The sequence below is a fragment of the Mustelus asterias genome, chromosome 1, assembly GCF_964213995.1.
Source record: "Mustelus asterias chromosome 1, sMusAst1.hap1.1, whole genome shotgun sequence".
NCBI lineage: Eukaryota > Metazoa > Chordata > Chondrichthyes > Carcharhiniformes > Triakidae > Mustelus > Mustelus asterias.
This window is the reverse complement of record NC_135801.1, coordinates 40,893,062-40,920,483: the sequence shown is the minus strand read 5'-3', so window position 1 is coordinate 40,920,483 and position 27,422 is coordinate 40,893,062. Positions and strand designations below refer to the sequence as shown.

The 27,422-nt window shown below is 43.5% G+C and overlaps 1 protein-coding gene across 4 annotated transcripts in view; it reads left to right on the top strand.

Annotated features, from left to right (window-relative positions):
- The window catches only part of LOC144493043 (folliculin-interacting protein 2-like), a 168,005-nt gene that overhangs the window by 7,537 nt on the left and 133,046 nt on the right, over positions 1–27,422 (top strand). For 2 of the 4 annotated variants that reach the window (XM_078211902.1, XM_078211877.1), the window contains exon 1: positions 21,300–21,509. The exons of 1 other annotated variant lie outside the window; for it this stretch is intronic. In XM_078211902.1, coding sequence (XP_078068028.1) covers positions 21,421–21,509 — 89 coding nt within the window. In that variant the 5' untranslated portion in view covers positions 21,300–21,420. Of the gene's footprint in view, positions 1–21,299; positions 21,558–27,422 lie in introns of those variants that run through there. One more of the 4 variants, XM_078211893.1, reaches the window with a different exon arrangement.

The following is a 27,422-nucleotide window of genomic DNA, read 5'->3' as shown; positions in this document are numbered from 1 at the left end:
GGCTGACAAAGCCTTTACCAAATTTGGTACAGGTCACAGAACCTTTGAGGCATCTGATTAAGAAAGATCAAGCATGACACACATCAAGAGCAAGCATTCATTTGCATCAAGGCGAAGCTGCTGTCCACTGACAATCTGGCCCATAATGACCCATCCCTGCCCACACTATAGCAGCAGATGCGTCATCCACAGCCCTTGCAGTGGTCCTACTCCAAGAACAACTTGATGGATTTTGCTGATTGGTGTACTATGCACCCAGAGGGCTGTTGGACACATGAGATATGCTGTCGGAGGAGGCCCTTGCAGTCACAAGGGCATGTGAGAAGCTTTCAGGTATATCATCAGCCTTTGAGTCACAATTGAAATAGAATATAAACGACTGGCATCATTACTGGATGAGAAGGTGCTGGCAAATATGCCTTCCAGAATCCAGAGGTTCTGCCTATGCCTCATTAAATGCTCCTATGGGTCAGCATACATCCAAGGTAAAAACCAAACAATGGCTGTCACACTTTCCAGGACCACGGTAGGCCTTACAACAAAACAGAACATCAATCTCATCGAAGAGCTGGAAGTGTACTCCCAATTAACATGGAGACATCTGCCAGCGACCACAAGTAAACTCCAAGAGATGTGTCAGGAACAAATGCGTGATGAAGATTGTGCCAGCTGCAATTGCCATTACCGTCAACAAGGGTGGCCACAACAGAGACCAAGCAATGATATCATGGAAACTTGGTTTGAACAGCAAAAGTAGTTAACGGTCATAGAGGATCTGGTCTACAATGAGCGGCTGGTCATCCCAGTTTCCCATCAATTAGAGATCCTTCAAAACATATGCCAAGGCCATGTAGGCATTACCAAGTATAGGATATGGGCTCAATTTGCTCTCCGATAACCTGGCATTTCCAGGGTGATTTCCATAGCAAATTGCTCTGTGTGTGCACTGCACAGTCAAAGCCAAAGAGACGATTCCCACACAGCTCCGTATGAGGTCATGGGAAAGGCTGGGTGTTGACCAATATGTCTTCAGCAACATTTTTGTTCCTCATAGTGGGGGATCACTTTTCCAGATGGTTGAGATAAAGCAACTATATAAAACTACCATAGCACCAGTATTAAAGGTACTGGTAGAGATGCTCAAGCCACAGCATCCAGGACAAGACTGCGTCTGATAATGGCGCACAATTTTCAAATCAGTACTTTGTGCACTCCGCCAGCACATCCGGCTTCCACCACCATACTAGTTTCCTTCAAGTTCTCTGGTTTCTTCCCATAGTCCAAAGATGTGCAGGTTAGATGGGTTGGCCATGCTAATTTGCCCCTTAGTGTCCCAAGATGTGTAGGTTAGGGGGATTAGCAGGATTACAGGTGGGCCTAGGATAGATGCTGTCAGAGAATCAGTGCATACTCGATGGACCAAAAGGCCTCCTTCTGCACTGTAGGGATTCTATTGTATAAAAAAGAAAGAGGACTTTACACAACATTGCTAAGCTACAGATCCATCCAATTACAATGTGGCTTGGCCCCATTCGAATTCCTGGTGGACAGGAAATTCTGCACCCAACTTCCAATCTCGCCGAAAAACCTAATATGAAGGTTGGTAACGAAAGACATCCAAACAGAAGAGTGGTCCTACATACACTACTACATCAGACACTTTCCACAACTATGAAAGGATGGCAAGGTCTGGGTTAAAGACCTTGAGGGAGAGGATAATATCAGGAAGGATGATGGCAAATCTCGGTGCTACCTGGTTGGCACCCAAGAGGGTACAGTCAGGAAAAACAGCCTACACCATCAATTCCCACATACAGTGGAGAGCTATCAAACAAGATGTCCAGATTCCAGGACAACCTCTAAATCACACATTTACCAGCAATGACAGAGTCTACCACTCCTCCAACAGTAATGTGAATGAGATAAGGAAAGGGCGGCACAGTGGTTAGCATTGCTGCCTTACAGCGCCAGGGACCTGGGTTCGATTCCAGGCTTGGGTCACTGTCTGAGGGGAGTCTGCACATTCTCCCTGTGCCTGTGTGGGTTTCTTCCATGTGCTTTGTTTTCCTCCCACAGTTCGAAAGATGTGCTGGTTAGGTGCATTGGCTATGCTAAATTCTCCCTCAGTGTACCCAAACAGGCGCCTGAGTGTAGCGACTAGGGGATTTTTACAGTAACTTCATTACAGTGTTAATGTAAACCTACATGTGACATTAATAAACAAACTTAAAACTTCAAGCGTTATAAGGCCTCCAGACTGCCTGAACCTATGAACTCAGACTGGAAGGGGAAGATGGTGGAGTAATAACAATGTAAATGCAAGGAATAAAATGGAATAATGTGAAATACATTGCATCAGAACTTGGGGGTGGGGTGAAATATAGAATAAGGATCTGGCACATATCGGGTTAACATGGGACCGAATACAATACTGCCCACACTTGTAAGAAAACACATGACTCACACCTAGGGATCAGTCTACTGTCAGACTGTACAGCAGAATGCATAGAGACAGCTCCTGGTTTGAACCCTTCACTGTATATATTGTTAGGGTAACAGATCAGAAACCCCAAGGTATATTATGAAGCCAGACTAGATCCCAACAATTTTCTATTTTGGCACTAATGTGAGGATAGGATGTTTCATTCTAGGTGCGATTCCCCTGACAAACTAGGGAGTTTTAATCAAAACAAACTTTATTTAACAACACAGTTTAACCATAACAAATTAATTAACTTTTAACAATTGAACAATACTTAAACATGGCAAGATACAATTCTTAGCTGCTAACTTATCGCTATTAGTTTCTATCAAGCAATATTTCTCTTGTAGACTTATGCCCCTCTTTAAAATTAGTTGGCAAAACATAGACATACATGCTTTGACTTAGGTTACCAGTCTTGGAGATTTCAGAAAGCATATGGAGAGACAGAGAGACACTCCTCTCTTTTATCAGCCCCAGGCAGCAACTGCTCTTGGTTTAAAATGAAAATGAAACAGTTCTTTCCTGCAAGCTTAGCTCCTCCCATTAATCACATGACTCTGTCCCCTGTCAATCAACCTAATCAAAACTCTGCATACCTAGTCTGAAATTCTAGGAGACACAAAGTAAACAAAAGGTCCATTACTCTACAAAGTAACACATTCCTAGCTAAAATCAATTATCCTGTATTAGCATTTGCTGCAAGTTTTCCAGACCCTTGTAACAAACATTGCCTCTTAAAGCAGCCCCATTTTAAACATAAAATATAGCAAAATAACACAGTATCATTACAATATGAGCCTAGTCCTTGTAGTTCAGGCTTGACTAACACGTGACCCTCCTGCCAGATGTGATCTGCAAAGCCCCCCATCGTGCCTCCCAGAGGCAGTTTTCAAAATGCTGGTAAATGGAGTGGAAGAATCTGAAAGAAACTGCTCTTTCAGTCACAGAGTGCTGATAGGCTCACTAGCTGCAACAAATGTGGGAGAGAAGCAGTCTGTCTTTGAAGGAGCAGCACAATTGGTGACAGCAATGTGCTCCAGAAAACACGCATGGGAGAGAGAGAGAGAAGCTGGCTGCCAGGTTGGGTGGGAGAAGCCTGGTTGCTGGGTCAGGTACAGAGGGACAGAAAGTGTGAGTGTGGAAATGTGTGTGTCTGACTCATTAGCTGTCTTAGGATTCCCATTCACCCTCACAACAATCACACCTTACTCACGCTGTGGGTAAGGGTGAGTGAGTATCAAGAGACTGGGAGTGAGCCAGACAAACAGAATCTGTCCCTCTCACACTCTGATGGTGATCTTTATTATTGACTATTTTTAAAAAATTATTGCTTTGACATTGCTTTATTTTTGCTCAGAAAGTTGTTTCTTTCCTTCAGACCTCAATTTTGTCTTGAAATTCATTTTGTGTCAACCTTTAATCTTTCCAAAATTTTCTCATCGTCCCTTGAGTGAGAGAAAAATGGAAATGTGCCCTCCTTCCCCGAGTGAAAAGGTTGTATAAGCCTGTTGTAGGTAATAAATACAAACCATTAACCTACTTAGGACCAAGAAGACTTTATTAAAAATTATCAAATGATATCAAACATCCTACAATAATAATCTATAGGATTATGGACCAAGAGCTGGAAGGTGGGATTAGACTGGCTCATTTTTGGGTGGCAGAAACACAATAGGCCAAATTGACTCCTTCTGTGCTGTAAATTTTTATGTGTTTCTTTGCTGGGATGTACGAGGAAAGGTTACAGCGCATGAAACAAAGAAGACCATTTGATCAGTTGTGTCTATGCTGGTCCTCTGCCATTTCTGCTACATCCAGCAAAATGCCACCACTAAGCACATCTCCTCTCACCCCCTCCTTTTGCAGCATTCCAAAGGGACCATTCCCTTCTCGATGACATGGTCCAGTCTTCAATCACCCCAACATCCACTTTTTATGCAAGTATAGGAGAATAGGAGATGCAACAGCTCTCCTTTTACTTCCTCTCTCCCCACCATCCAATGCTCCAAACACTCCTTCCAAGTGTAGGGGCCTGAAAAAAAGGATAAATGAAAGAAAAATGAAAAGAGTGTGTTTTCTTGAAATATGGGCAAATTTAATGAAAAAAACATTTACCATTGTTCTTTGTTTTCTTGTGAGTTTCAATATCCTGTTTACTGGGCCAAATACCGTGAACAGATACTGTTTGTTTGAGTGATGTAAGCTAAGCCAATCCGTTTTCTAGAGAGCTGCACTTTAAACCAATCAGATTACTTAGGGGGAGGGAAAAAGAAAAACGGTGGGAGGCAGAGGAAGATGCAGTGGGGAGACACACGTGGGGAAGAGGAGCTGTTTACATGCGGTAAAAACCCAGTTTTAACATAGAGACAAATAATATTTGTAGACTAACATACTTCACAGTATGGGCACAAATATTACTGTGCAGTTAAAGCTCGTGTTTGTCGCAGTTTAGTCACTCGTTTTTTCCAGTTTGAAGTGAAAGGCAGCAAGGTTTAGTCCTGTTTGTTATTTTCATTACTGTTGAGAAAAAGTGTAAAGTGCATCGTCTTGTACTCTCAAACGTGGACGTTTCTGCTAGAAACTGCCGGTGAGGGACAGTCAGCTATAAACGCCGGGCGTAGTTTTCACTGAGAAGATGGAGAGAATGAGGATTAGCTGAAGCTAACTTGCTAAGTAGCACTGCCGAGGAGGACAGACTTCAGCGCACTGGACCTGCGTCACTACACGGACAGCTTGCTGCATTTTTTTCCAGCTGCATCATCTTCCCGTTTGCAGGCCCTTCTGGACTGTGTGTGTCGTGGTTGTGTGAGTAACTGGAGACTATACTATCAGACACTGAACGGTATCAGCAGTGTGTTGTTGAGGGTGTGTTTTTTTCATATGTGCACCAACGTATGGGCCCCAACGTTTATAAATCCAAGCGCTTGGTAATATTTTGAACATTTCTCAGGGTTGAAACTGTTTAATTGAAACATCTTTAGTTTGGGACTCTTTACCTGTTTTATGAGATGCAACAATGCAAAAAAAATATTTATTTTTGTTATTCCTTTTGCGTGGTTGTCCTGAACCTTTTCTTATTATAAGGTTTACCATTTTAGGAGGCACCGCGCTATTATTAATAGGTTATTACTCTAGATTGCAACTGCATACACTAATCCTTTTCATTCACGCCTGTACTGACATTTATTGGTAAATAGGAAATTTAGCCTAGCTCAACACCAACCACTAAGAACTCAGGATCCTGTTAATTGAACATTTACATAGTAGCCCCTCATATAACATCATAACATCCCAGGTACAGCTTTACTTAACTCAGCTGGTCAGAGCATATAGTTGTCAGCAGGGGGTTACACAAGTAAAACATGATCCATGTGTACTTCTTTCAATTTTGCTGTACTGTATTTGGAGGCCTTGTGGTGCAGTGATAGCATCCCTTTCTCTGGGTTCAAGACCCCTTCAGGACTTGATGGCCATGGAAGGTGCATTCATTACATGGCCAAACAGGTTGATTATCAGCCTGTAAATCCTTCCAATACACCTGATAGCAGGCAGTAAAGATTGGAAGAGTTTCCTGATCAGTTTCAAATTACCAAAGCAAATGAATTGTTGTTCAACTTGTCAAACACTAACATCCTTCATGCACACTCCATCAGCAGGTACAGCGCAGGGATAAAAGTGGTACAATAGATCAATCAAATCACCACTGTAGTTTCTGCAATCAACACTATCATTTATATGAAGCCTTAACCTAGCAAAACACCCCAAGGAATTTTACAGGAGCATTATCTAACAAGCTTTGCCATTGTCCTACATCGGGAAATATTAGGACCGGGACCTTTACAACTCCCACACTAAAAGCACCAACTTCTGCAATTCAGAGTCAATCATAGTGCCAAAAGCTACTCTGGCTACCTGCCTCTCTCTGCATTTTTCTCCTGGACAGTTCTGGAGAGGGAGCACACAGTGGCAATATTGTGATTCAGATGAGTACATTTCTTTTTTGTTTGATCAAGACTTTTAATTTTAAATTATTTTGTTTGTTGAGTTTCCTCACAAGGAATACTTGCAGAAATGTTTTATGACATTCAGCCAACCTAGTGTCGTCCTTAATTGATCAAATCAAACAATATAATGGAGCCTTCAGTATTTCAGCACACCCTTTCATTACAGACAAACCTGGACAGCTATTTACCAAGATTCAGTCTTAGTAACTTATTCAAGTTGATATCATGAAGTCAGAGATGGAACCCTAGCTCAATCTCCCCACTTCCCTATCCCAGGGCTTAAGTGAAATGCAACACCCCAACTGCTGCTGGAGGACTGATTGGCTGACTAGTTCTCAGATCATATCCAGGATGTTGGTATTTTTGGCTCCACGCTGCACTAACTGTTGCATTCAGTGCAACTGCACTGCCACAGTTCCATTTATTACACCAAACCCTTGACCTTTAAAATAGACATGCAATGTTCAGCAAACAGGCGGCACAGTGCAAGTGACACTGTGGACTTAAACTCAAGGACTGGCTCAGAATTAGACTAAACTTATTTCTGCTAACATTATCGAAGAAAATCAATTGAACATGACAAGAGTTTGCTCAAATTCCATATCTCAATGTCTCAAAACCACTCCATCTACATAACTGCACTAGCTAAATTAGTAAGCTTATTATTTATTTTTATATCTTCCCAGTCTACTGAGGAAAGTAAAGTTGGAGTTAGCAGAAACACTAACCACTGTCTTCACTCAATTGAAATGGGAATGGTGCCCAAGAAACAGTGGATTGCAAATTTTACATATGCGTTCAACAAAGGGAAAAGGGTTAAACCTGCTAAATACAGATCATTCAGTCTAACAGCAGTGCTGGAGAAACTACTAGAGATCATTGTCAAGGGCAAAATTAATTCTCACTTGGAGAAGAATGGGTGAATAAGAGAGAGCCACAATGGATTGATTAAAGGGAAATTGTACCTGAGTAATCTAATTAAATTCTTGGATGAAATAGCAGGGTTATTGAAAGTAGGGGATGTAAATGTTGTATCTATGGATTTTCAAAAGGTATTGCCCGGAACTCTACCATCTCACCTGCCATGGAATTGGAGCGGGCGAGGTTCGTAGAACAGAAATCTCCGTTAGCCTTGGGTGGGATTTTACAATCTCGCCCGAGCGAGGTCGTAAAATCCAGCCCATAATACACGTAACAGATTTATTTTAAAAATTGAAGAGCGTGAGATTAAAGAGATGATGGTAACTTGGGGTCATAATTGGCTAGAGGTTAAGAAGTAAAGAAAAGTGGTGAACATATGCTAATCTGATTGGAGGGTAGGATGCAGTAAGGTATTAAATCACTGCTTTTTCTTAAACAATGGCCTGGACTTGGGAATAGGGAGTAAAACATCAAACTTTACAAGTGGCATAATCTTAACAATGTAGTAAATAGTGAGAAGATTAGTAGTTTCTACTACAACTTCAGGACAATTTATATAGACTGGTAAAATGGCAGACAACAACAAATGTAAATTTAATATGGATAAGCTTAAAGTGCTGCGCTTTGGGGGGAATGACTTGGAGAGGCAGTATAATCGAAATGGTGCTACTTGGAGGGTGGGTTGCATGAGCAGAGAGATTTGGGGTGCACATTCACAAAAGGTGGCAAATCAAGGTAGATAAGGCAGTTCAGCTTTGTAAGTAGGGTTACTGAATACAAAAACAAACAAGTCATGCTAAACCTTTACAATTCACTGGTAAGGCCTGAGTCAGAGTATTTTGCAGAACATATGTTGGGGAGGGTATACAGGAGGTTTACTAGAATGGTACAAGGGATGAAGGACTTGATGTGAAGAGTTTGGGTAGCTGGGGTTGTCCTCCTTCAAACAGAAAATGTTAAGGACACGCCTAATAAAGGCGTTCAATATCATGTGGGTTTTTGATAGAGAACGTGAACAGAAACTTATTTTAACATTGGTAGAATATATGGTTTATAACCTGGAGAGTATCAGTTGTCAAAGTAAATAGATGGTTGAATAGTTGTTCAAATGTTCTTTTCAGTGTTGACAGATGGCATTATCATTCATTAAGAAGAGAAACACAATCCTGTGAGTGAGGAGAATTTTGTCCATTTGACCTTGATGGCCCAGGTAGCTTCAAAAAAGCTTCACATATCATCATGGTTAGCTGTTGGATCGCTCAAGTTTTCTTTTTCCACATGTCCTTTATCTTCTGCATTTGGTTTTTGGGTGCCAGCCTTGGGCTGTTGGAATGCTGCCTTCTTGGCTTGCAACCTTCTTTATACTGCCAGGCCATGAAGGTCACTTGTTTTGTTCCAGGAGGTATTTCAGCATTGTTTTGTTTGAATCGGTCCTGGTGATGATGATACTTGATTGAACTCAATGGTCTGGGCACAGAAATCTAATTAATAGAGCTGACTTTATTTGATCACGTTGTTCTGTGGAATTGAGTTGGATGTGTGAAGATTTTCCAGATTTGTTGTGAGTTGCACTTGTAATTAATTGGTCATGCTGTTTTAGGGCAGGAATATTTATCTTCTTCTTCTTAGACATTTTGACCTTGAGATGTCTTGGTGTTAGGTGGATATTCATCACTGATCAAACAAGTCAATGATCTGTCCAGCAAGCTTCAATCTCATTCATAGAGTGATACAGACATCACTTAGATCTTTGACCCAATGAAATAATCCAGGAGGTGCCATTGCTTTGATCAAGCCTGCCTCTATATGGTTTTGTATTTGTCCTTCTGGCAGAAGGTGTGTGCTATAATGAGGCCATACTGAGCACACGTTTTCAGCAGGAGGACTCCATTATCATTGGTTTATCCCACCTTATTTTTCCGAATGGTTCTGCTCCAAACATTGGAGTCATGGCCATTCAGGGCAATAAAGTACCCCAGAAGGACGATCTTTTTTATTTTGGGATCAAGATTAAAATAGAACTTTTACTTCACATTTTCATCAGAATCAAATGTTAGGGCATAAGAACTGATGGTGGCGGCATATTGGTTACAGCTGAGCTGTAGGTAAAGTCTCATGCATTTATACATTAGGGAGTTCCAACAGTGCATCCAAGATCCTATTCTAGCTGGCAAAGCCATCTATGGACCCAAGGGTCGCTGTCAGCCTTTCCTATGCAGTATCCCCATTTCTTCCTTCAGCTGCCGTTCCCCAGGAAGGAAGGTCGCACTGAGGGCAGTGATGTCAATTTAGAAAAAAATCAGAAACAAAAAAAACTATTTGGAGTCTTGATAGCTTACATGATAAGATTGTAGTTCTTCTTTTCAGATGGTTACTCTTGAGATTATCCATGGGGGTTCTATTATTTTAATTTACAAAATGTTAAGTTTTATTCCTTTGACCACAGATATGGTGGTCATGCATGGTATGGTTCCCCAGGAGAGAGTGGCACAGTTTATTTTTCAGGCACCTTTTCTGGCCCTGTCCACGTTTAGGGTGAGCAGAGGGTATCCTCTGCTCCCAACACAGGTGTCCAATGACCATCATACTTTAACTGCCTAGGTACAAATTCTTCACTTAGGACTTCCAGGTTCACTGCCCCGTCTCCATTGCCAAAACACTTGGCAAATTGACCCTAATAGAGCTTGTGTGTGACTTTGCTTAGTTTGGGACCTTTGAGCGCTCTCATTGTTCACATGATCTTTATGGGTTGGTGATCAGATTTTGATGACTTGTTAAACCTGGATGACTGGGATCACTTTGCCACTGCAGCCCTCTCCCATCTTTGCAGCTGGTGAGATGCACAGTCTTCCTTCACGTTTTCTGCCATTGAGGACTTTTTGGGTTGTAATTTGTCTGAAACTTCACCCCACCACCCACTACACCCTGACCTCGCCACCATGGGAGGCAGGACAAGGGGCTCCTGATGGCATCATTCAGAGGATAGTCAAAGCATAAAAGCCAGTCCACCACATCAAGGTGGCAATCCGTGTAGAGGAGTTCCATGGCTGAAGCATCATTGCTCACAGAGCTATAACAAGCAAAAGGATGAAAAACAAAAGAAAAACCTATGGGCGGAGATCTTCAAAGCTGGCGGATATCTACTCACCTCAGAACTTGTGGTGAACCATCGTTGGTTCCCACTGTGGGGTTGTTCTAATGTTGTTGTTGGGCTAGGGTGTTCACACTGTGGGATTGTTCTAATGTTGTTGTTGGGCTAGGGTGGGATTAATACACCTGTGGTTGTTACTGTTGTGGCACATCCCAGTCGGGCTCCGCCTCCTGGGAGAGGTATAAGACCCCCTGCTCGGGCGGGACCTCGTCAGTCTGGGGTGGTGTACTTACGTTCTAGTAGTTCCATTGTTAGGCAATAAAAGCCTTCAGTTACCGAAGCCTCGTGTCTTGAGTTCAATTGACGTGCATCAATTTTATTGCCTAACACTAAGCTCTCGACGGAAAGGAGAGTATGGAACAAATCTTAAAGCCAGAGCGTCTGACGCTGGATCCACGTGCGGTGGGCGCCTCTAACACCTTCGACCACTGGCTGAAGTGTTTTGAGGACTACCTGGCAGCCTCCGCAGCGGTCATCACAGATGACGACAGACTCCGGGTCCTCCATGCGAGGGTAAGCGACACTGTCTACCTCGCGATCCGTGCGGCCACCACTTACCCAAGGGCCCTCGAGCTTTTGAAAGAGTGCTACACGAAACCTCCCAATGAGATCCACGCTCGTTACCTCCTCGCTACACGACGTCGGCAGTCAGGCGAAACCATGGAGGATTACGCCAATGAGCTCTTGCAGCTTGCCAGGGGCTGCGACTGCAAAGCTGTGTCGGCTGAGCAGTATATGTATGACCTCGCCCGAGATGCGTTTGTGGCAGGGGTAGGGTCTTCGTACATCCGTCTCAAGCTGCTAGAAAAGGGGAATCTCAACCTGACCCAAGCTATGGAAACGGCTGAAATGCTTGAGGCGGCGTCGAAGAGCTTGGTCCTGTATCCGGAGGACCACCTGGAGACAACGTGGCAGGAGCAGTCACAAATCCCTCCTTGCCCCACGGGCTCGAAGTGCAGTGTTATGGCGTGCTCCCATGTAGACCCGACGACGGCGGCAGCCCCATGCGGCCCGCGGTGCTACTTCTGCGGAGGAGCCAAGCATCCACGACAAAAGTGTCCTGCTAAAGCGGTGGTCTGTAATCAATGCGGTAAAAAGGGGCACTACGCGAAGGTGTGCAGATCAAAGCCCAAGAACGGCTGTGCAGCCTGTGACCCTTCAGAACGGGGATCATCACCATCGACGTCGAAGTACCCATGTGCGAGTCCAGGACGACGCCATTGTGGTCGACGGAGTCGGAGGAGGGTGACCACCAGGAGTCGCTACGCTTGGCGCCCTCAACCATGTGCGATTCATGGGGGCGGCCATTTTGGTCAACGACGACCAGGAGCGACCAGCAGGGGTCCTCAGCATCGACCTCAGCTGCCTGCAGTGACGTTCAAGGGCCAACGGTGGCGTCGATCACCCTGAACCAGGCTAAACACCACAGGCTTGACTGTTCAATGATGGACATAAAGGTAAATGGTCGTGCAATTTATTGTCTGTTTGACAGCGGGAGCACTGAGAGCTTTATTCACCCTGACACTGTAAAGAGGTGTGGACTCCAGGTTCAACCTGCCAAACAGACAATCTCTATGGCATCACAGTCCCGGTCTGTCCCTGTTCAAGGATGTTGTGTGGTAACTCTGAAAGTGCAGGGCACAATTTACGAGCGATTCAGGCTCCTTGTGTTGCCGCATCTTTGCGCACCAATTCTCCTCGGACTAAACTTTATGGTCCACATGAAGAGTGTGATCCTACAGTACGGTGGGCCACTCCCTTCGCTGACAGTAGGGGACCAGCTGCAGTCTCCAAATTGTCCAAAGCGCCCCGCATGCAATCTTTCTACATTAAAGATCACCACACCCTCTTTATTCAAGAATCTGGTACCAGGCTGCAAGCCCATCGCTACTAAAAGTAGGCGTTACAGCGCTGAAGATCGGATCTTCATCAGATCTGAGGTTCAGCGGCTCCTCAAAGAAGGGATCATACAGCCCAGTGTTAGTCCGTGGAGAGCACAGGTCGTGGTGGTTAAGAGCGGGAACAAACCCCGGATGGTCATTGATTACAGTCAGACCATTAATCGATATACGCAGCTGGATGCGTATCCTCTCCCGCGCATATCTGATATGGTCAATCAGATTGCGCAGTACCGGGTGTTCTCCACCATAGACCTTAAGTCCGCCTACCACCAACTCCCCATCCGCCCAGAGGACCGACACTACACGGCTTTTGAGGCGGATGGTCATCTGTATCAGTTTCTTAGGGTTCCATTTGGTGTCACCAATGGGGTCTCGGTCTTCCAGCGTGCTATGGACCGAATGGTGGACCAGAACGGGCTGCGGGCTACCTTCCCGTACCTGGATAATGTCACCATCTGCGGCCGTGATCAGCAGGACCATGACATAAATCTCCAGAACTTTTTACGCACTGCATCTCGCCTGAATTTGACCTACAACAGGGAGAAGTGTGTATTCCGTACGCGCCGGTTAGCCATCCTGGGATATGTAGTGGAAAACGGGGTCATTGGCCCTGATCCCGACCGTATGCGCCCCCTTGCTGAACTTCCTTTGCCCGCTAGCGCAAAAGCACTGAGGAGATGCCTAGACTTCTTCTCCTATTATGCGCAGTGGGTCCCCAACTACGCGGACAAAGCCCGTCCGCTTATTAAGTCCACGACTTTTCCACTCACGCCAGAGGCCCAATTGGCCTTCAAGGCATTGAAACACGACATTGCGAAAGCCACGATGCACGCGGTAGACGAATCCATCCCTTTTCAGGTGGAAAGCGATGCATCTGATTTCGCCCTGGCCGCCACACTAAACCAGGCAGGCAGGCCCGTCGCGTTTTTTTCCCGCACCCTCCAAGGTCCCGAAATTCGGCATTCAGCGGTGGAAAAGGAGGCCCAGGCCATTGTGGAGGCCGTCAGACACTGGCGCCATTACCTGGCGGGGAAGCGGTTCACCCTGATCACGGACCAGCGGTCCGTGGCGTTCATGTTCAATAACACGCAGAGGGGCAAGATCAAGAATGACAAGATCTTGCGGTGGAGAATTGAGCTCTCCACCTATAATTACGATATCATGTATCGTCCAGGGAAACTCAATGAGCCCTCGGATGCCCTCTCACGCGGAACATGCGCTACTATGCAGGAGGATCGCTTGAACGCCCTCCATAATGACCTGTGCCATCCTGGGGTCACTCGGCTCTACCACTTTATCAAAGCCCGCAACCTGCCTTACTCGGTGGAGGACGTCAGGTCAGTGACAAGGAGCTGGAATGCAAACCGCACTTTTACCGACCTGACCGGGCACATTTGGTCAAGGCCACTCGCCCCTTCGAGAGGCTGAGTGTGGATTTTAAGGGCCCCCTTCCCTCAACAGATCGGAACGTGTACTTTCTTAACATCATAGACGAGTACTCCTGGTTCCCGTTTGTTGTCCCCTGCGCGGACACATCGACTGCCACGGTGATCAAGGCATTCCGTGATCTTTTTACCCTGTTCGGGTACCCCAGCTATATACATAGCGACAGGGGCTCGTCGTTCATGAGTAATGACTTGAGGCAATTCCTGCTCTCATACGGGATTGCCTCTAGTAGGACCACGAGTTACAACCCTAGGGGCAATGGACAGGTGGAAAGAGAGAATGCTACAGTCTGGAAGGCTGTCCTATTGGCGCTGAAGTCCAAAGGCCTTCCAGTCTCCCATTGGCAGGAGGTCCTTCCAAATGCGCTTCACTCCATTCGCTCCCTCCTGTGTACGGCAACCAATGCTACTCCCCACGAGAGGATGTTCTCATTCCCTCGGAAGTCGTCCTCGGGGATATCTTTACCAGCCTGGTTGACGTACCCAGGACCCGTCCTTCTGCGGCGACATGTAAGGGCCCGCAAGTCCGACCCCTTGGTCGAACAGGCCCACCTCCTCCACGCCAACCCTCAGTATGCCTATGTGGCATATCCTGACGGGCGAGAGGACACAGTCTCGATCCGAGACCTGGCGCCCGCAGGGGACGTAGCAACTCCTGTCGCTCCCATACCCCCAGTGACGAATCCCTTATCCCTTATTTCTCCCCCGGACGTGGCGCGGTCAGCACCGGGACCAGTGCATAACAGTTATACTCCACTGTACAGCTTGCCTGAGACCCGGAGATCGGCGCCATCGCAGAATGTACCGGGATCCCCTGCACTACCGCTTCATCAGGGTCAACCGGCCTGTGAGTCCGCGAGAGGACAGCCGGATGCTGTTTTGGAGAGAACGCCACCGCAAGCACCTACTCCGGTGTCACCGCCGGTATTGAGGAGGTCACAACGACGGTGCGGTCCTCCAGACCGTCTGGACTTATAATCTGTTGACTTTTTTTTAGTCTGTTTTCGCACCCCGCCGACCTTTGTTCTCAAAGGAGGGGTGAATGTTGTGAACCATCGTTGGTTCCCACTGTGGGATTGTTCTAATGTTGTTGTTGGGCTAGGGTGGGATTAATACACCTGTGGTTGTTACTGTTGTGGCACATCCCAGTCGGGCTCCGCCTCCTGGGAGAGGTATAAGACCCCCTGCTCGGGCGGGACCTCGTCAGTCTGGGGTGGTGTACTTACGTTCTAGTAGTTCCATTGTTAGGCAATAAAAGCCTTCAGTTACCGAAGCCTCGTGTCTTGAGTTCAATTGACGTGCATCAGAACTCCATGCATTCATTCTACATATTTGGGAATGTTGTGCCTGCCGCACAGTCTGTTTTAACCCTTATACAGTGGACAAAGAATTGCGAGTAGACTTCTCGTTAGTACAACAATATTTATTTGAACACACAATCAATAATCACCCACCCAACCAACAATAAGTTATCTTACAGAAATACTGAAGTTCATATCCATTACTAGACTTTGACTTAACTTTGCGTGACTGGCAAGTATCCAAGCAGATATTGGTCGTTATCTGTGCGCTGGTCTCTGTAGTCCTCAGCATAGTCTGGCCCTTTGGTCTGGTCCGGCACTCTGGCTCTGGTCTTCCTTCCTTCTCGGGTGTGGTGGCTCTCCTTGTGCTGGTCGTTGCTGGCAATGGTCATCGTTGTTGTAGCTCGTTCGTGGGGTCAGAGAGAACGAGGGAGAGAGAGAGCTTCTTCTGTTGTGCAGCACCTTTTATCCCTCCCTGGTTTTGTGTCCTTTTGGGTGGTCTCCTGATTCTTGTCAATCAATCAATCAGGGCTTGATCACCCTGATCGATAAGTGTCCAATCAGGTGCTGCCACACCGATCTCTGGGTGTGTACCCAATCTCTATGCCTGTAGGTGCTGGAGGCACATAGGTCACATACCTCCCTCCCAAATAAGGGGTTAAAGCTCCCCTTTGTCTGGTGAACAAGTATGTTTGACCAGAGAGTGTCCATTGTCTTTGGGATGGCCTATTTCCTCTGTATTCAGTCGTCTGAGCTGCAGCCTGTTTATCTGTCTTTTAAGCTGCAGCCCGCTGTTTTAGTGCTTGTCCAGTTATCCCAGCGTGCTCTGTAAATCGCCATTTTAGGTGGCCCGTTTGGCCACAGGAGGAAAGAGAACCACCCTGCCCCACCCCACCCCAACTTCAGGAATGCAACAATTGTATGTATCTTCAAGACTGGAGATAAATCATCCTGTGGAAACTATCAAGGTATCGCTCTCTTACCCAGAGCATGGAAAATCCTGACATGGATTCTCGTGAATTGCCTACTTCCTGCCAGAGACAGAGTGTGGCTTTAGACCTTCCAGAGGAACCTCTGATATGTGTTGCCAGAAAAATCCAAGGAAAATGTCAAGACAACACCAGGAACTCTTCGTTGCATTCATTGACCTCACCAACGCATTTGACTCAGTAAATTGCGAGGCTCTATGGGTTGTGCTCCTAAGGTTTGTATGTCCAAGAAACTTCAGTACAATCCGGCGACAGCTTCATGATGATAGGTCTATAACCGTATTGATGGGAAGATCTGAAATGGACACCTGCAAAAACTGGACCAGGGTCAAACAAGGCTTTGTTAAAGTCCCATATATTTTCAATCTACTTAACACTGGTTATTCACCTTATCAAAAATCAACTGCCCTCTACTGCCAGCATTAAATATAATCCAGATGGAAAAATCTTTAACCTCAGTCGCCTCCATGCCAAAACTAAACTGACTACCATGATCTGGAATTTGTGGATGACTGCAGTGTCATTGCCCACTCCTGACCAGATTTGCAAGCAACTCTTGATCTCTTCAATTCTGCATACTCCTTGAATGTTGCCAAAACAAAACTAATATAAGGAGGGGCGGCATGGTGGCACAGTGGTTAGCACTGCTGCCTCACAGCGCCAGGGACCCGGGTTCAATTCTGGCTTAGGGTCACAGTCTGTGTGGAGTTTACACATTCTCCCCGTGTCTGCGTGGGTTTCCTCCGAGTGCTCCAGTTTCCTCCCACAGTCCAAAGATGTGCGGGTTAGGTTGATTGGCCATAGTAAATTGCCCCTTAGTGACAGGGGGACTAGCAGGGTGGATAAGTGTTGTTATGGGGATAGGGCCTGGGTGGGATTGTGGTCGGTGCAGACTTGATGAGCCAAGTGTCCTCCTTCTGCACTATAGGGCTTCTATGATTCTATATCATCTCACATCTGGTTGGCCAAATATTCCACCCCCCCACATTTTTTGAAGTAGAGACTCTGGAATATGTTGAGCACTTCCCATACTTTGGAAGCTACCTCTATCAAAAGGCTACTATTGATGAGGCGGGACCCAATACTAGATCAGCAACGCCAGTTCAACCTTCTACAAATTACAGTGGTGAGAATTTAACAGCAAAGACCACCATAAGTCAATAAAAGTCACATTGTACAGAGCAGCTGTTGTCACCGCACTTTGATACTGCAGTAAAACCCGGACTGTGCATGTGACACATAAGAGCAACAAAGAACTTCCATCAGTAATGCTTCTGCTGCATCCTCCAGATTCAATGTGAAGACCACCAGACAAACTCTAGCACCCTTCTTGAAGCCAGCTCCAAAAGTATTCAAGCATAGTTCCCACAAAATCAACTTTAATGGACTAAACATGACAAAGACAGCGAGCCATCGAAAATTGTTATACCCACATGCACTAATCTATCTCCTAAGGTGAACAATGGATTTTGACCAGAGACATAAAAACTGATTGTTAACAAAAAACTGATCATTAATGGGCAACACCACATGAACTAAGCTCCTTTGCCTTTTGGAAATTCTTGATGTTACATTCCCAGACTTCTTGGGCAGTCTATTGCTAACATCCAGCCTGTCAACAGAAAAGTAGGACTCCAGCTGACAACAAAGCCTGTCTCAAGTCTAAACTTCGTCAAAGCCTGATTCTCTGAAAGATTCCTGCCACTTGTAGAGCGGAATAATTCTCTGTTTATCAACATCATCTTGCTGCGTTATCATCAGCTCAAGGAATTCGGCAGCTCCTGCTTTCAGCTAGCTAAACTCGTCTGAACTTTAACTCCTGCATGAAGGAATTCTCACTGGATTCTGACATTCTGGACTTTAACATTCATGTGAATTAATATTTCTATTTTTGTTTTTCTTCATTGTTTTAAGTCATTCTTATTGTAAAACTGTTTTTTTTCTTTGTTCGAAGAAGCTCTCTTCTTTACCCTTCTTGTGTACCTGTGTATGTAGTTGCGATGACTATCCCCCAGGTTTGGACATATGAATAGATAATAATTCTGATTTAACCTTAAATAGAATTGGCTGCACTTTAAAGTTGCTTTAAAATTGAATTCACAAACTGAGGTTTGGGGAAACATTGCAAAAATTAAAACACTTCTGCCCATGTACAGACAGCGAGAAAAAATAAAGGAGTTCCATTTGCCTCTCTTCCTTGTGCAGAACGTAACGTGTTAACTTTGTAACGTAACTTTGTTCTTAAATTGGAGCATTGCTTGAAATGTACCATTCACCTGGAGCTTGATTCCTCATAATCTGTACAATTATGTTGTAGGTGGCTGCAGGGATTGTTTAACTAGCCATGTTTCTTTCAGACAAGATTGTCACACTGACTCCTGTGTTTAGTTCAAAATTAGTAATGTGCTCACTGACACATGTCAGTATTTCAGAAGGTCGATCTGAGATCTTTAATCTAACCAAGGAAGCATTGTTGTTCTTCATTTTGGTGTGACTCTTCAATTTTGTTGGTGGTCTTTTGTGCAAAGATTCACTGGAAATTAACTGGAAATTAATTTTAGCATTGAGGTTGTAAATTGTTCTCACTTTTTACACCCTATTATAAAAATGCTTCGTTTTCCTTTTGTTCTTTAAAAGTAATTTAGCAAATCAAATGACAGAATTTAAAAGGATTGTTCATTTCATTTTGTGCTGATTTAATAAAAAACATTATTTGTAAGTTATTCAACTTACAAATAATCCTCTGTATGTTTAGAGGTTTTTGATCCGCACATTTTCCCAAAGTATCCCAGTCTTTTATGTGGGAGCAGTGTATTGTGCTCGGAGGACATTGTGCCTGTGAAGCTATTTGATGCCACAGTGCTGGCATGATTTATTACCACCTTAAGTTTTAACTGCATACATTTTTCTTTGTCCTGGAGTGTCTTTCGTATTTTGTTGTTTAATGATCCATTATTGGATCTGTTCTGTAGCATCGTTTATCTTCTGCTCTTAAATGGATCTACTTTGGTAGTGGACCTGAGATTATCTGACAATATGTATCGCCTTCTCCAAAGTTAGATCTTCTTTGGATTGAATTAGTTCAGAAAGAGTATTGTCAGCTATCCCAACTCATATGCTGCCTCATATCAGCTCAGACTTAAGATCACCACATTCACAGCCTTCCACCAAATACAAATCATTGATGAAGGTGTTCTCCAGGCTTTTGGACCTTTTTATTAAACTTTGCTCTTTCCAAAATTTTGTTACTCGTTGGTTAAAGGATTTATGACCTTTCCAAATTTGGCAGATGATCCATTAGTGTCTTATCTGGCCACCACATCGTCAGCAATTGCACCAATTAAATACAATAAAATATTAACTTGCTCAGCCTTTGATTTATTATCTAATCCTAATGTAGTTCTGAACTTAAAAATCATCTCCTTCAAAGTGTCCAATTCTGTCTCTGGTCTAGCCTTTCCATCTGTCCAAATCATTCTGGCAAAATCAATTTTGAATCTATCACAGTTTTCAGCTCAGGAGAGGCTTGCTTTAGATCTTTAAAATGCTGCTACAGTAATTAAGTTTTCCCACGCTGACTGGGGGTTTTCGGCTGTTGGCTGCTGTGGCTACTAAGCCATTTCAAATCTTCACCAAATCTCAGAAACAATTGTTAAATCTTTCTTACGGCCAATTAGTTACAGCAGATGTTTTTATGTTTTTCATCAAGCATATTATCTCTGGACCCGGGTTGCAGTATGTTTCAAGCCACATACTGAAAAATGAACTGTCTCCCAGTGCTGCCTGGTTTCTGCACCTTGTTTAGAAGCTTTGTTGAGCCTTTTTAAAAGTTTGCTCACCCTTGATTGTTGCCAGGTTCTCAACCCAACTTTTGATTGGGATTTTCAATGAACTGCCATATGCTATGGTGGAATCTTTCTTGAGCTACACAGTTGATTTTTTTCTCTCTGCCTCTCAGCCTCAGGGTGGCACGGTGACATAGTGGTTAGCATTGCTGCCTCGCAGCGCCAGGGACCCGGGTTCGATTCCCGGCTTGGGTCACTGTCTGTGCAGAGTTTGCACGTTCTCCCTGTGTCTGCATGGGTTTCCTCTGGGTGCTCTGCTTTCTTCCCGCAGTACGAAAGACCTGCTGGTTGGCTATGCTAAATTCTCCCTCAGTGTACCTGAACAGGCGCCAGGAGTGTGACGACTAGGGGATTTTCACAGTAACTTCATTGCAGTATTAAGTCTACTTGTGAAATAAATAAACTATGAATCCATGTCTATTATGGGGCTTTTCTGGCAATTGCCAGTTCTTTCATCAAAATCTTCTATCTTGGCACATTTTTTTCAGGTTAGACTGCAGATTTCTCAATATTAATTTTTGGAGAATTTGGGGTCCTTCACCTGCTGCCACTAATAGCACAGGAATAGATTTTTCTACTTTTTAAGAACCTCCTCTATTTTGTATCCCACTCTGTCATACCACCTCATTTACAGTTCTATTGGTGCCATCTTCTTCTCCAATTAAGTGAGATGCAAAGTAGTCAGTAACTGCTCTGAGGAATGGTAGTTCTGATGACAGTTCTTTCTCCACAGATGCTGTCAGATCTGCTGAGATTTTCCAGCATTTTCTGTTTTTGTTTCAGATTCCAGCATCCGCAGCAATTGGCTTTTAATGTAATCAGTGACTCTGCTATGCCTCTGGCTCCACAAAATCATCTCCTTTTAGATCCATCCTAATAGATCCATCCTAACTTTGACTACATTTTAATTATTTATATCTACAGCGTATCTAACTGCTGTCTGTCAACCCAGTGCCCAGTTGTTTACTGCATTATGATTAAAATGTAAATGGGTGCCAGCAGCACCTCGCACACCGGCTCAGTGTCCAGGAACTTGCCCAGGCAGCTGGACCCCCCGCCTGAGCCTCTCACCTTTCAGCAGCCACGTGTGAAAGGCGGCGCTTCACCAGCCGCGCCGTCCAATCACTCGAACTGTGTTCGGCTTCGGGCCAATGACAGCACGCCCGTTTGTCCGCTTCCGTCCAATCAGCAAGCGCATTTCCGAGGCTGCGTCCAATCAGAAAGTTGGCAGCTGTCGGGGCGTTGTCCAATGGGAGCGCGCGCTGCGACTGGAACCCGAGCGCCAGTCACATGACACTGAGGCTTTAGATGGAGTTGTTCAACTTTTGTCTACAATGCTGCCCAATGATCTTATTTTGTGCCACTAAAATGGTACAAAATGGCTCCGACCCTGCTGCAGAAGCTGTTTAATAAAAGGGCAAATGCGGCGTCGCCTTCGAAAAGTTCCAAGGAGGGTCCAGGCTTTAGGTAATGTCGAGTGAAATGCCTGATGTGCTGTAAGGGGAGCTGGAGCAGGTATTTGAGGGCATGACTGGAGGGAAAGGGGGCTGGGGTCTCAATAACGTTTGGTATCAGAAAGAGGAGGCGTTTCAAAATGTGTTTCTATGGTTGTGAAATTCTCTTGAAGACAGCAATAACTGCTGGCTTATCGTTTTTAGTTCATAGTTAATCGCTGTTGCTATATAGTGTTGTTGATTAGTTACAAGTATTTGCTGTAATCAAAGTATATTTATATTATAAGGGTTGTTAGTATTTGATATTTACATAAAATTAATATTAATAACAGTGAAGCTTTGTGGTAGATTTGTTTAGAAATTACTATCGATCTCCTGCACAATTTATGTATGCTAATAGTCACTTTTTTGAGTTTTCTAGTTTGTATTATAAAACAGTTGGACTGAAATATTAATTGCTCAGGAGGAATATTTTGCTTCACAATATTCTAATGGATGCCAGTTAGTAATTAGAATGGAGATTGGTAATGTAGGAGGTCAGTTTTTAATTTTCACAAATTTGATTGAAAATGTGTTCCTCACCATTGTTGTATCTAGTGTTTGATTTTTTTGTTACTGTGCTACCAATCCCAAAATAAACTTTATTTCTCTCCATGGTACCTATTGTAGTACACTCTTCTGTGAATTACTTCTGTAACCCTGCAGAATTTTTTCTTTAGAGTTCTACGAATGAACTTTACTGAGACAGGGAATGCTGGAAACACAGCAAGTCTGGCAATATCTGTGGATAGAGAATAGAGTTAACATTATGAATCTGAAAGTTTGACTCCATGCTTGTAAAAGGCCTTGAATTTTTTATTTGATTGTGTTGCCAAAAATTGTTAATGCAGGGAAACTTCAACTGTTGTTCTCTACATGAAATCAAGAATGAAAGCTGATCAGAATGATGATATTCTGCAGGTATTGAATGCTTTTTAGTTCAGTCAGAAAACCCATGATTCTAACTATTGTAAGGAAGGTACAGATTGAGAAAATTAATATTGAGCATAGGAGTCCAAGAATATATATACATTAACTTTATTTTTAATGTAGTGTAGCAAGTTTTCAATCTGCAAAAATCACCAATGTTGGAAGTTTCATTGGTTGAGGGCATTTCAGTCAATGTCTAGCTACAAGTTGACCCATAATTCCCAGAAAAGCATTTTTAAAAGGACCAATTTGAAGGATTTAGAGTTGAGCCTATTGATGCACCTGAGTCCAGTGCAATTGCTTGATTGAGGATCTTGTGTTCGTTAACTTGTCTGTAAAGATAAGTGGAAGTAAGTTATTTAGTTTAAGGCAGTAATTGTTTGTACACCACCTGATTTTTATTCAACAGGTGAAATGAATTTAAGATGAGTTTATTAAAAGGTTAGTTCTGTATGTATTTGGGTAGGTTCTTCATTAAATTAATGTAAAGATATTTACTCATGTATGCTGATGTTTCTTTTGCTGTGGCTCTGATTTGTGCTCCCGTCTAAGATTGTGTTGAATACTGGGAATCCTTATGTGCCTTTTGATTCTGTCTCCTATCTCTGCAGAAACATTGGGATGTTGTCATATTCATGCAGCTTTTGTAGTATTTGATATTTGACAATTTTGCTTGCTGTCAACTTCCTTTTCCCTCCCCAAAACTATTATTTCCTCACTGGTTCCAAAATACTTCAACCTCTCTTTCTCCCACACTGCCCCTCCCACTTCTGGAACCCTGATCAAAACGGCCATAGTTTGAACATAGTAATTGATTGTCATCGGTGCATTTGTCTCCAGATGCATCATAACTCAGCTCATTGCCTAGATATGCTTCCTGAAGTAATTATAAAGTAGTGATTACCCTAATACGTTTGCCAACTATTTTAATTTTCAGTTGTAAATTGACCATGTTGGTCAAAATACTGTACATGATGTCATTAAAAGAACATTTCTAGTTAAGTTGTATTTATTGTCTCAACAATTAGGATTTGATCCCCTCCTATTTCTCATCCACATGCTGCCTTTTGATACATCATTTGAAATGTAACGTATGTGTCCGTGTATGTTGACAACAACTAGCTCTACCTAACCTTCACATCACTCAGCCCTTCATTGTCTCTAGATTGTCAGACTGCTTGTCCACATTCAGTATTGGATGAGCTGAAACTTCCTCCAGTTAAATATTGGCAAGATTGAAGCCATTGCATTTGGTCCCCATCATTAACAATTCTTGGCCACTGATTCCATCCTCCTTTTGAAATGACCTCAGGCTGAACTAGACTGTCCACAACCTTCTGTTTGATCTCAAGATGAATTTTCAACCATGTATCCACGCAGTTGCTACGACTGCTGATTTCTGCCTCCATAAAATCATACAACTTCACCCCTACCTTGGCTCCTTTGCTGCTACAACCCTCCTCTCTGACTTTGTTACCTCCAGATTTGACTTCTATTTACACTCCTGGCTTGCTTCCCATGCTTCTGCACTCTAAACTTGAGGTAATCCAGAACTGCGCTCTCCTTCCTGCCCTCCATCATTATCCCTTTGTTCACTGACTTGCATTGGCATCTGGACAAACAATGCCTTGATTTTAAAATGCTCGTCCTTGTTTTCAAATCTCACCATAGCCTTATCCTTCCCAACTCTGTAATCTTCAACCCCTATTCGTACCTGCGCTCCTTAATTCTGGCATTTTGAACATTCCCAATTAGTTGGTCATACTTTCAGTGCCTGAATCCTAAGCTGTGGAGTTCCCGCACTAAAGTGCTCTGCCTTGCTTTTTTCCTGTAAAATGATCTTGAAACTTGCATCTTTTAGCAAACTTTTGGTCACCTGCCGTAATATCTTTGTGTAACTTGGTGTCAAATTTTGTTTTACAATGCCACATTAAAGTGCCTTGGACCATTTTTATTATGTTGAAGATGCTTTATATATATATATATTGGTCTGTTGTACTATTGTCAAACCTGAACCTGGAGGATAGCTGTCCTGTAGCATGTGTTGCCAATATGAGCTAATGCCAAAGTATCTGATCTTTTTTGTTTATCTCTATCTTTTTCTCCAGTTGCACGCACAAGAGTCTTAAATGTTTGTCTTTTATAAGCAAGGTCACTTTTTTTAGCTGCTAATAATGTAAAACATTACTTTTATCAGTGCATGTAAATGAAGGATGCGACAAACCAAAGGATTGAATGCTGAGCGCCCTTGGACATACTTCTGGCCTGGCAGCATTCCACTTACTGTATAAGGGGAAGAGCAGACTGTGCCTTACTCATGCTTCAGCACGCATGCTGATGAAATTATGTCATGAGAAATGGTTTAGAATTATACAGGTCTGGATTACCACACAACATACAAAACGCAATCTCAAGTCTAACTTTGAAAGCAATACGAAAACAGCTTCCATTAAAGCTCAATTGCAGTTTGTGAGATACCTGAATCTCCGGTTCAACTGACATTTATGTTAGGAATGGGTTAACAGTCACCTTCCACTTGAGATCTCGAGTGGATGTTTATCATTTAATAGAAGCAACTGGGATATATAAAGGGGCTACAGGTGGCACTGGATGTTGGTGGAGAATTGCATGTGGAGTTGAATCAAAGAAGTAAAAACAGTTTATGAAGAAGCAAAACTTGTCTCCTTTACTGAACTGCAACCGAGAGGTTGAAACAGTGGTAGCAGACAATGGTGGTTGGTTCCAAGTAAAGGGCTGCAAGTTACGACTTTTTGGGGAAAAAAAGACTTCACTCAAATTCTAATCAATAAAGGAGTGAGTAGGAGACAACAAGATGGCTGAATCTAGAGTAAAAGTATCAGGATATGACTATCCACCATTCTGCTCCGACATGGAACCTTGTGACCTATGGAGAAGTAAAGTCATCATGTGGACCAAAGTAACCACTTTGAGGAAAATAAAACAAGGAATGACCTTGGCTCTTCCTTTACCACATAGAAATAAAATTAGTCAAAGTATTTTCTGAATTGGAGTTGGAACATTTGGATTCGGAGGAAGATCTGGATAATTAATCTTTATGGATAAGATTTATCAAAAGGATGACCTGACTATATATAAGGCTGCAAATTCCACAGTCTGTGTTGGCAATTAAGTTATTGGACTGTGCTAAAGTTACAAACATGGATAGGCTTCTGGTTTTGACAGGAGTTAAATTTGCAGACAAAGGTACCATAAGATCAAATGTTAGAGGCCTTAAGAAAAAAACTTTTTTTGGTGAAACGTTCTATCCCCACAGATGGGTCAGTCAGTGATAAAACAGACTGTGACAGATACACTGTTAACAGGATGGCAAGATTGTGCAGGCACAAGTTGGCTACAGGAATATGGCAGAAGATTGGGATCCAGAAATTGCGTGGACAGAATCCCCTTTTTAATATCTATAACAAGAGGGTGGATATGGAGAGTGGGTAACAGAAATCTGAACCCCAGAAATGCCCAGGGTATGATTAATCAGTGTTTTTGGTGTGACTCTAAATTTCATTATGCTTTCAATTGTCCGAAACGATCAAATAGTGTTTGACGCTGCACGTGACGCAGAACAATCGGAAGAGGAAAAAGATAGTGAACAGAAAGAAGGCATTGTCTTAAGTTTTTCTCATGTAATGAAGGTTTTGCTTGCAAGAGTCCTTTAATTGTGTTGTATTGGACAGTGGTTGTATGTCTACTGTGTGGAATTGACAGTTAAAAGTTACCTGGACTCTTTAAATGCTGAAAATCAGAACAAGGTTAAAACATTTGTAAGTTCCACAAGTTTCAGGTTTGGGGATGATACCCTGAAGTCACCTGAAGAGTGGTGATCCCTTGCAGTGTTGTCAAGTGAGATACCTTTGCTCCTCAGACCGTTGATGAAGAAAGCACACATGAAACTGGATATAGAAAATGATAAGGCAACAGTTTTTGGAAAAATGGTGGACTTAAAATTTACACAGTCAGGACACTATTGTATTCTGTTAATTAAAAATCATTTTTCGGGTAAAGAGGTTAAGCAAGTGTCATTAGCATCCGGAAATGGAACTTTAACTGATAAGTTCAATGTTGAACCTGCATCGGCAATTTGCACATTCATCTCCTCAGAGGCTGCAAAATTTATTGAAAGATGCAGAGGTAAGAGATGAAGACTATACTAAGCTTGTGAAATAGGTCCGTGATCAGTGAGAGCTTTGTAGGAAGTACAGAAGGACCCCACGACCGATAGGTTTTAATGACATTGAGGCCTTGGACCTTAAGATCTGGGATAAAGCAAACAATATATTCATAGAATCATAGAAACTCTACAGTGCAGAAGGAGGCTGTTCAGCCCATCAGGTCTGCAATGACAATCCCATCTAGCCCCTATCCCCATAACTCCACATTTACCCCGCTAATCACACTAACTGATGCATCCTGGGACACTAAGGAGCAATTTAGCATAGCCAATGCACTTAACCGCACATCTTTGGACTGAGAGAAAACCGGAGCACCCAGAGGAAAACTATGTAAACACAGGACAATGTGCAAACTCCACACACACACTGACCCAAGCCAGGAATCAAACCCAGGTCCCTGGAGCTGTGAGGCAGCGGTGCTAGTCACCGTGCTGTCCCAACCACTGTCATTTTGCACGTTGTAGATTGAGTGACCAGATTTCATCAAGCATAGTTGTACGTAGTAAAGAGATTAATCCTGGATCAGATCATGGCAGAAATGGAGTCATTGGCAAAGTTCCTTACAGACAATGGGGAAGGATTTGCTAACGATGAGTTTGGGGATAAGTGTGAAAACATGAATATCGTAGTCATGAATACGGTTGCAGAAAGCCCATTTAGTAATGGAGTGTGAGAGAGGAACCATGTGGTAATAGATGACATTCTCTGGAAAATTTGGCAGATCAAGTTGCAAGTTAAATTCAGCCCTAGCA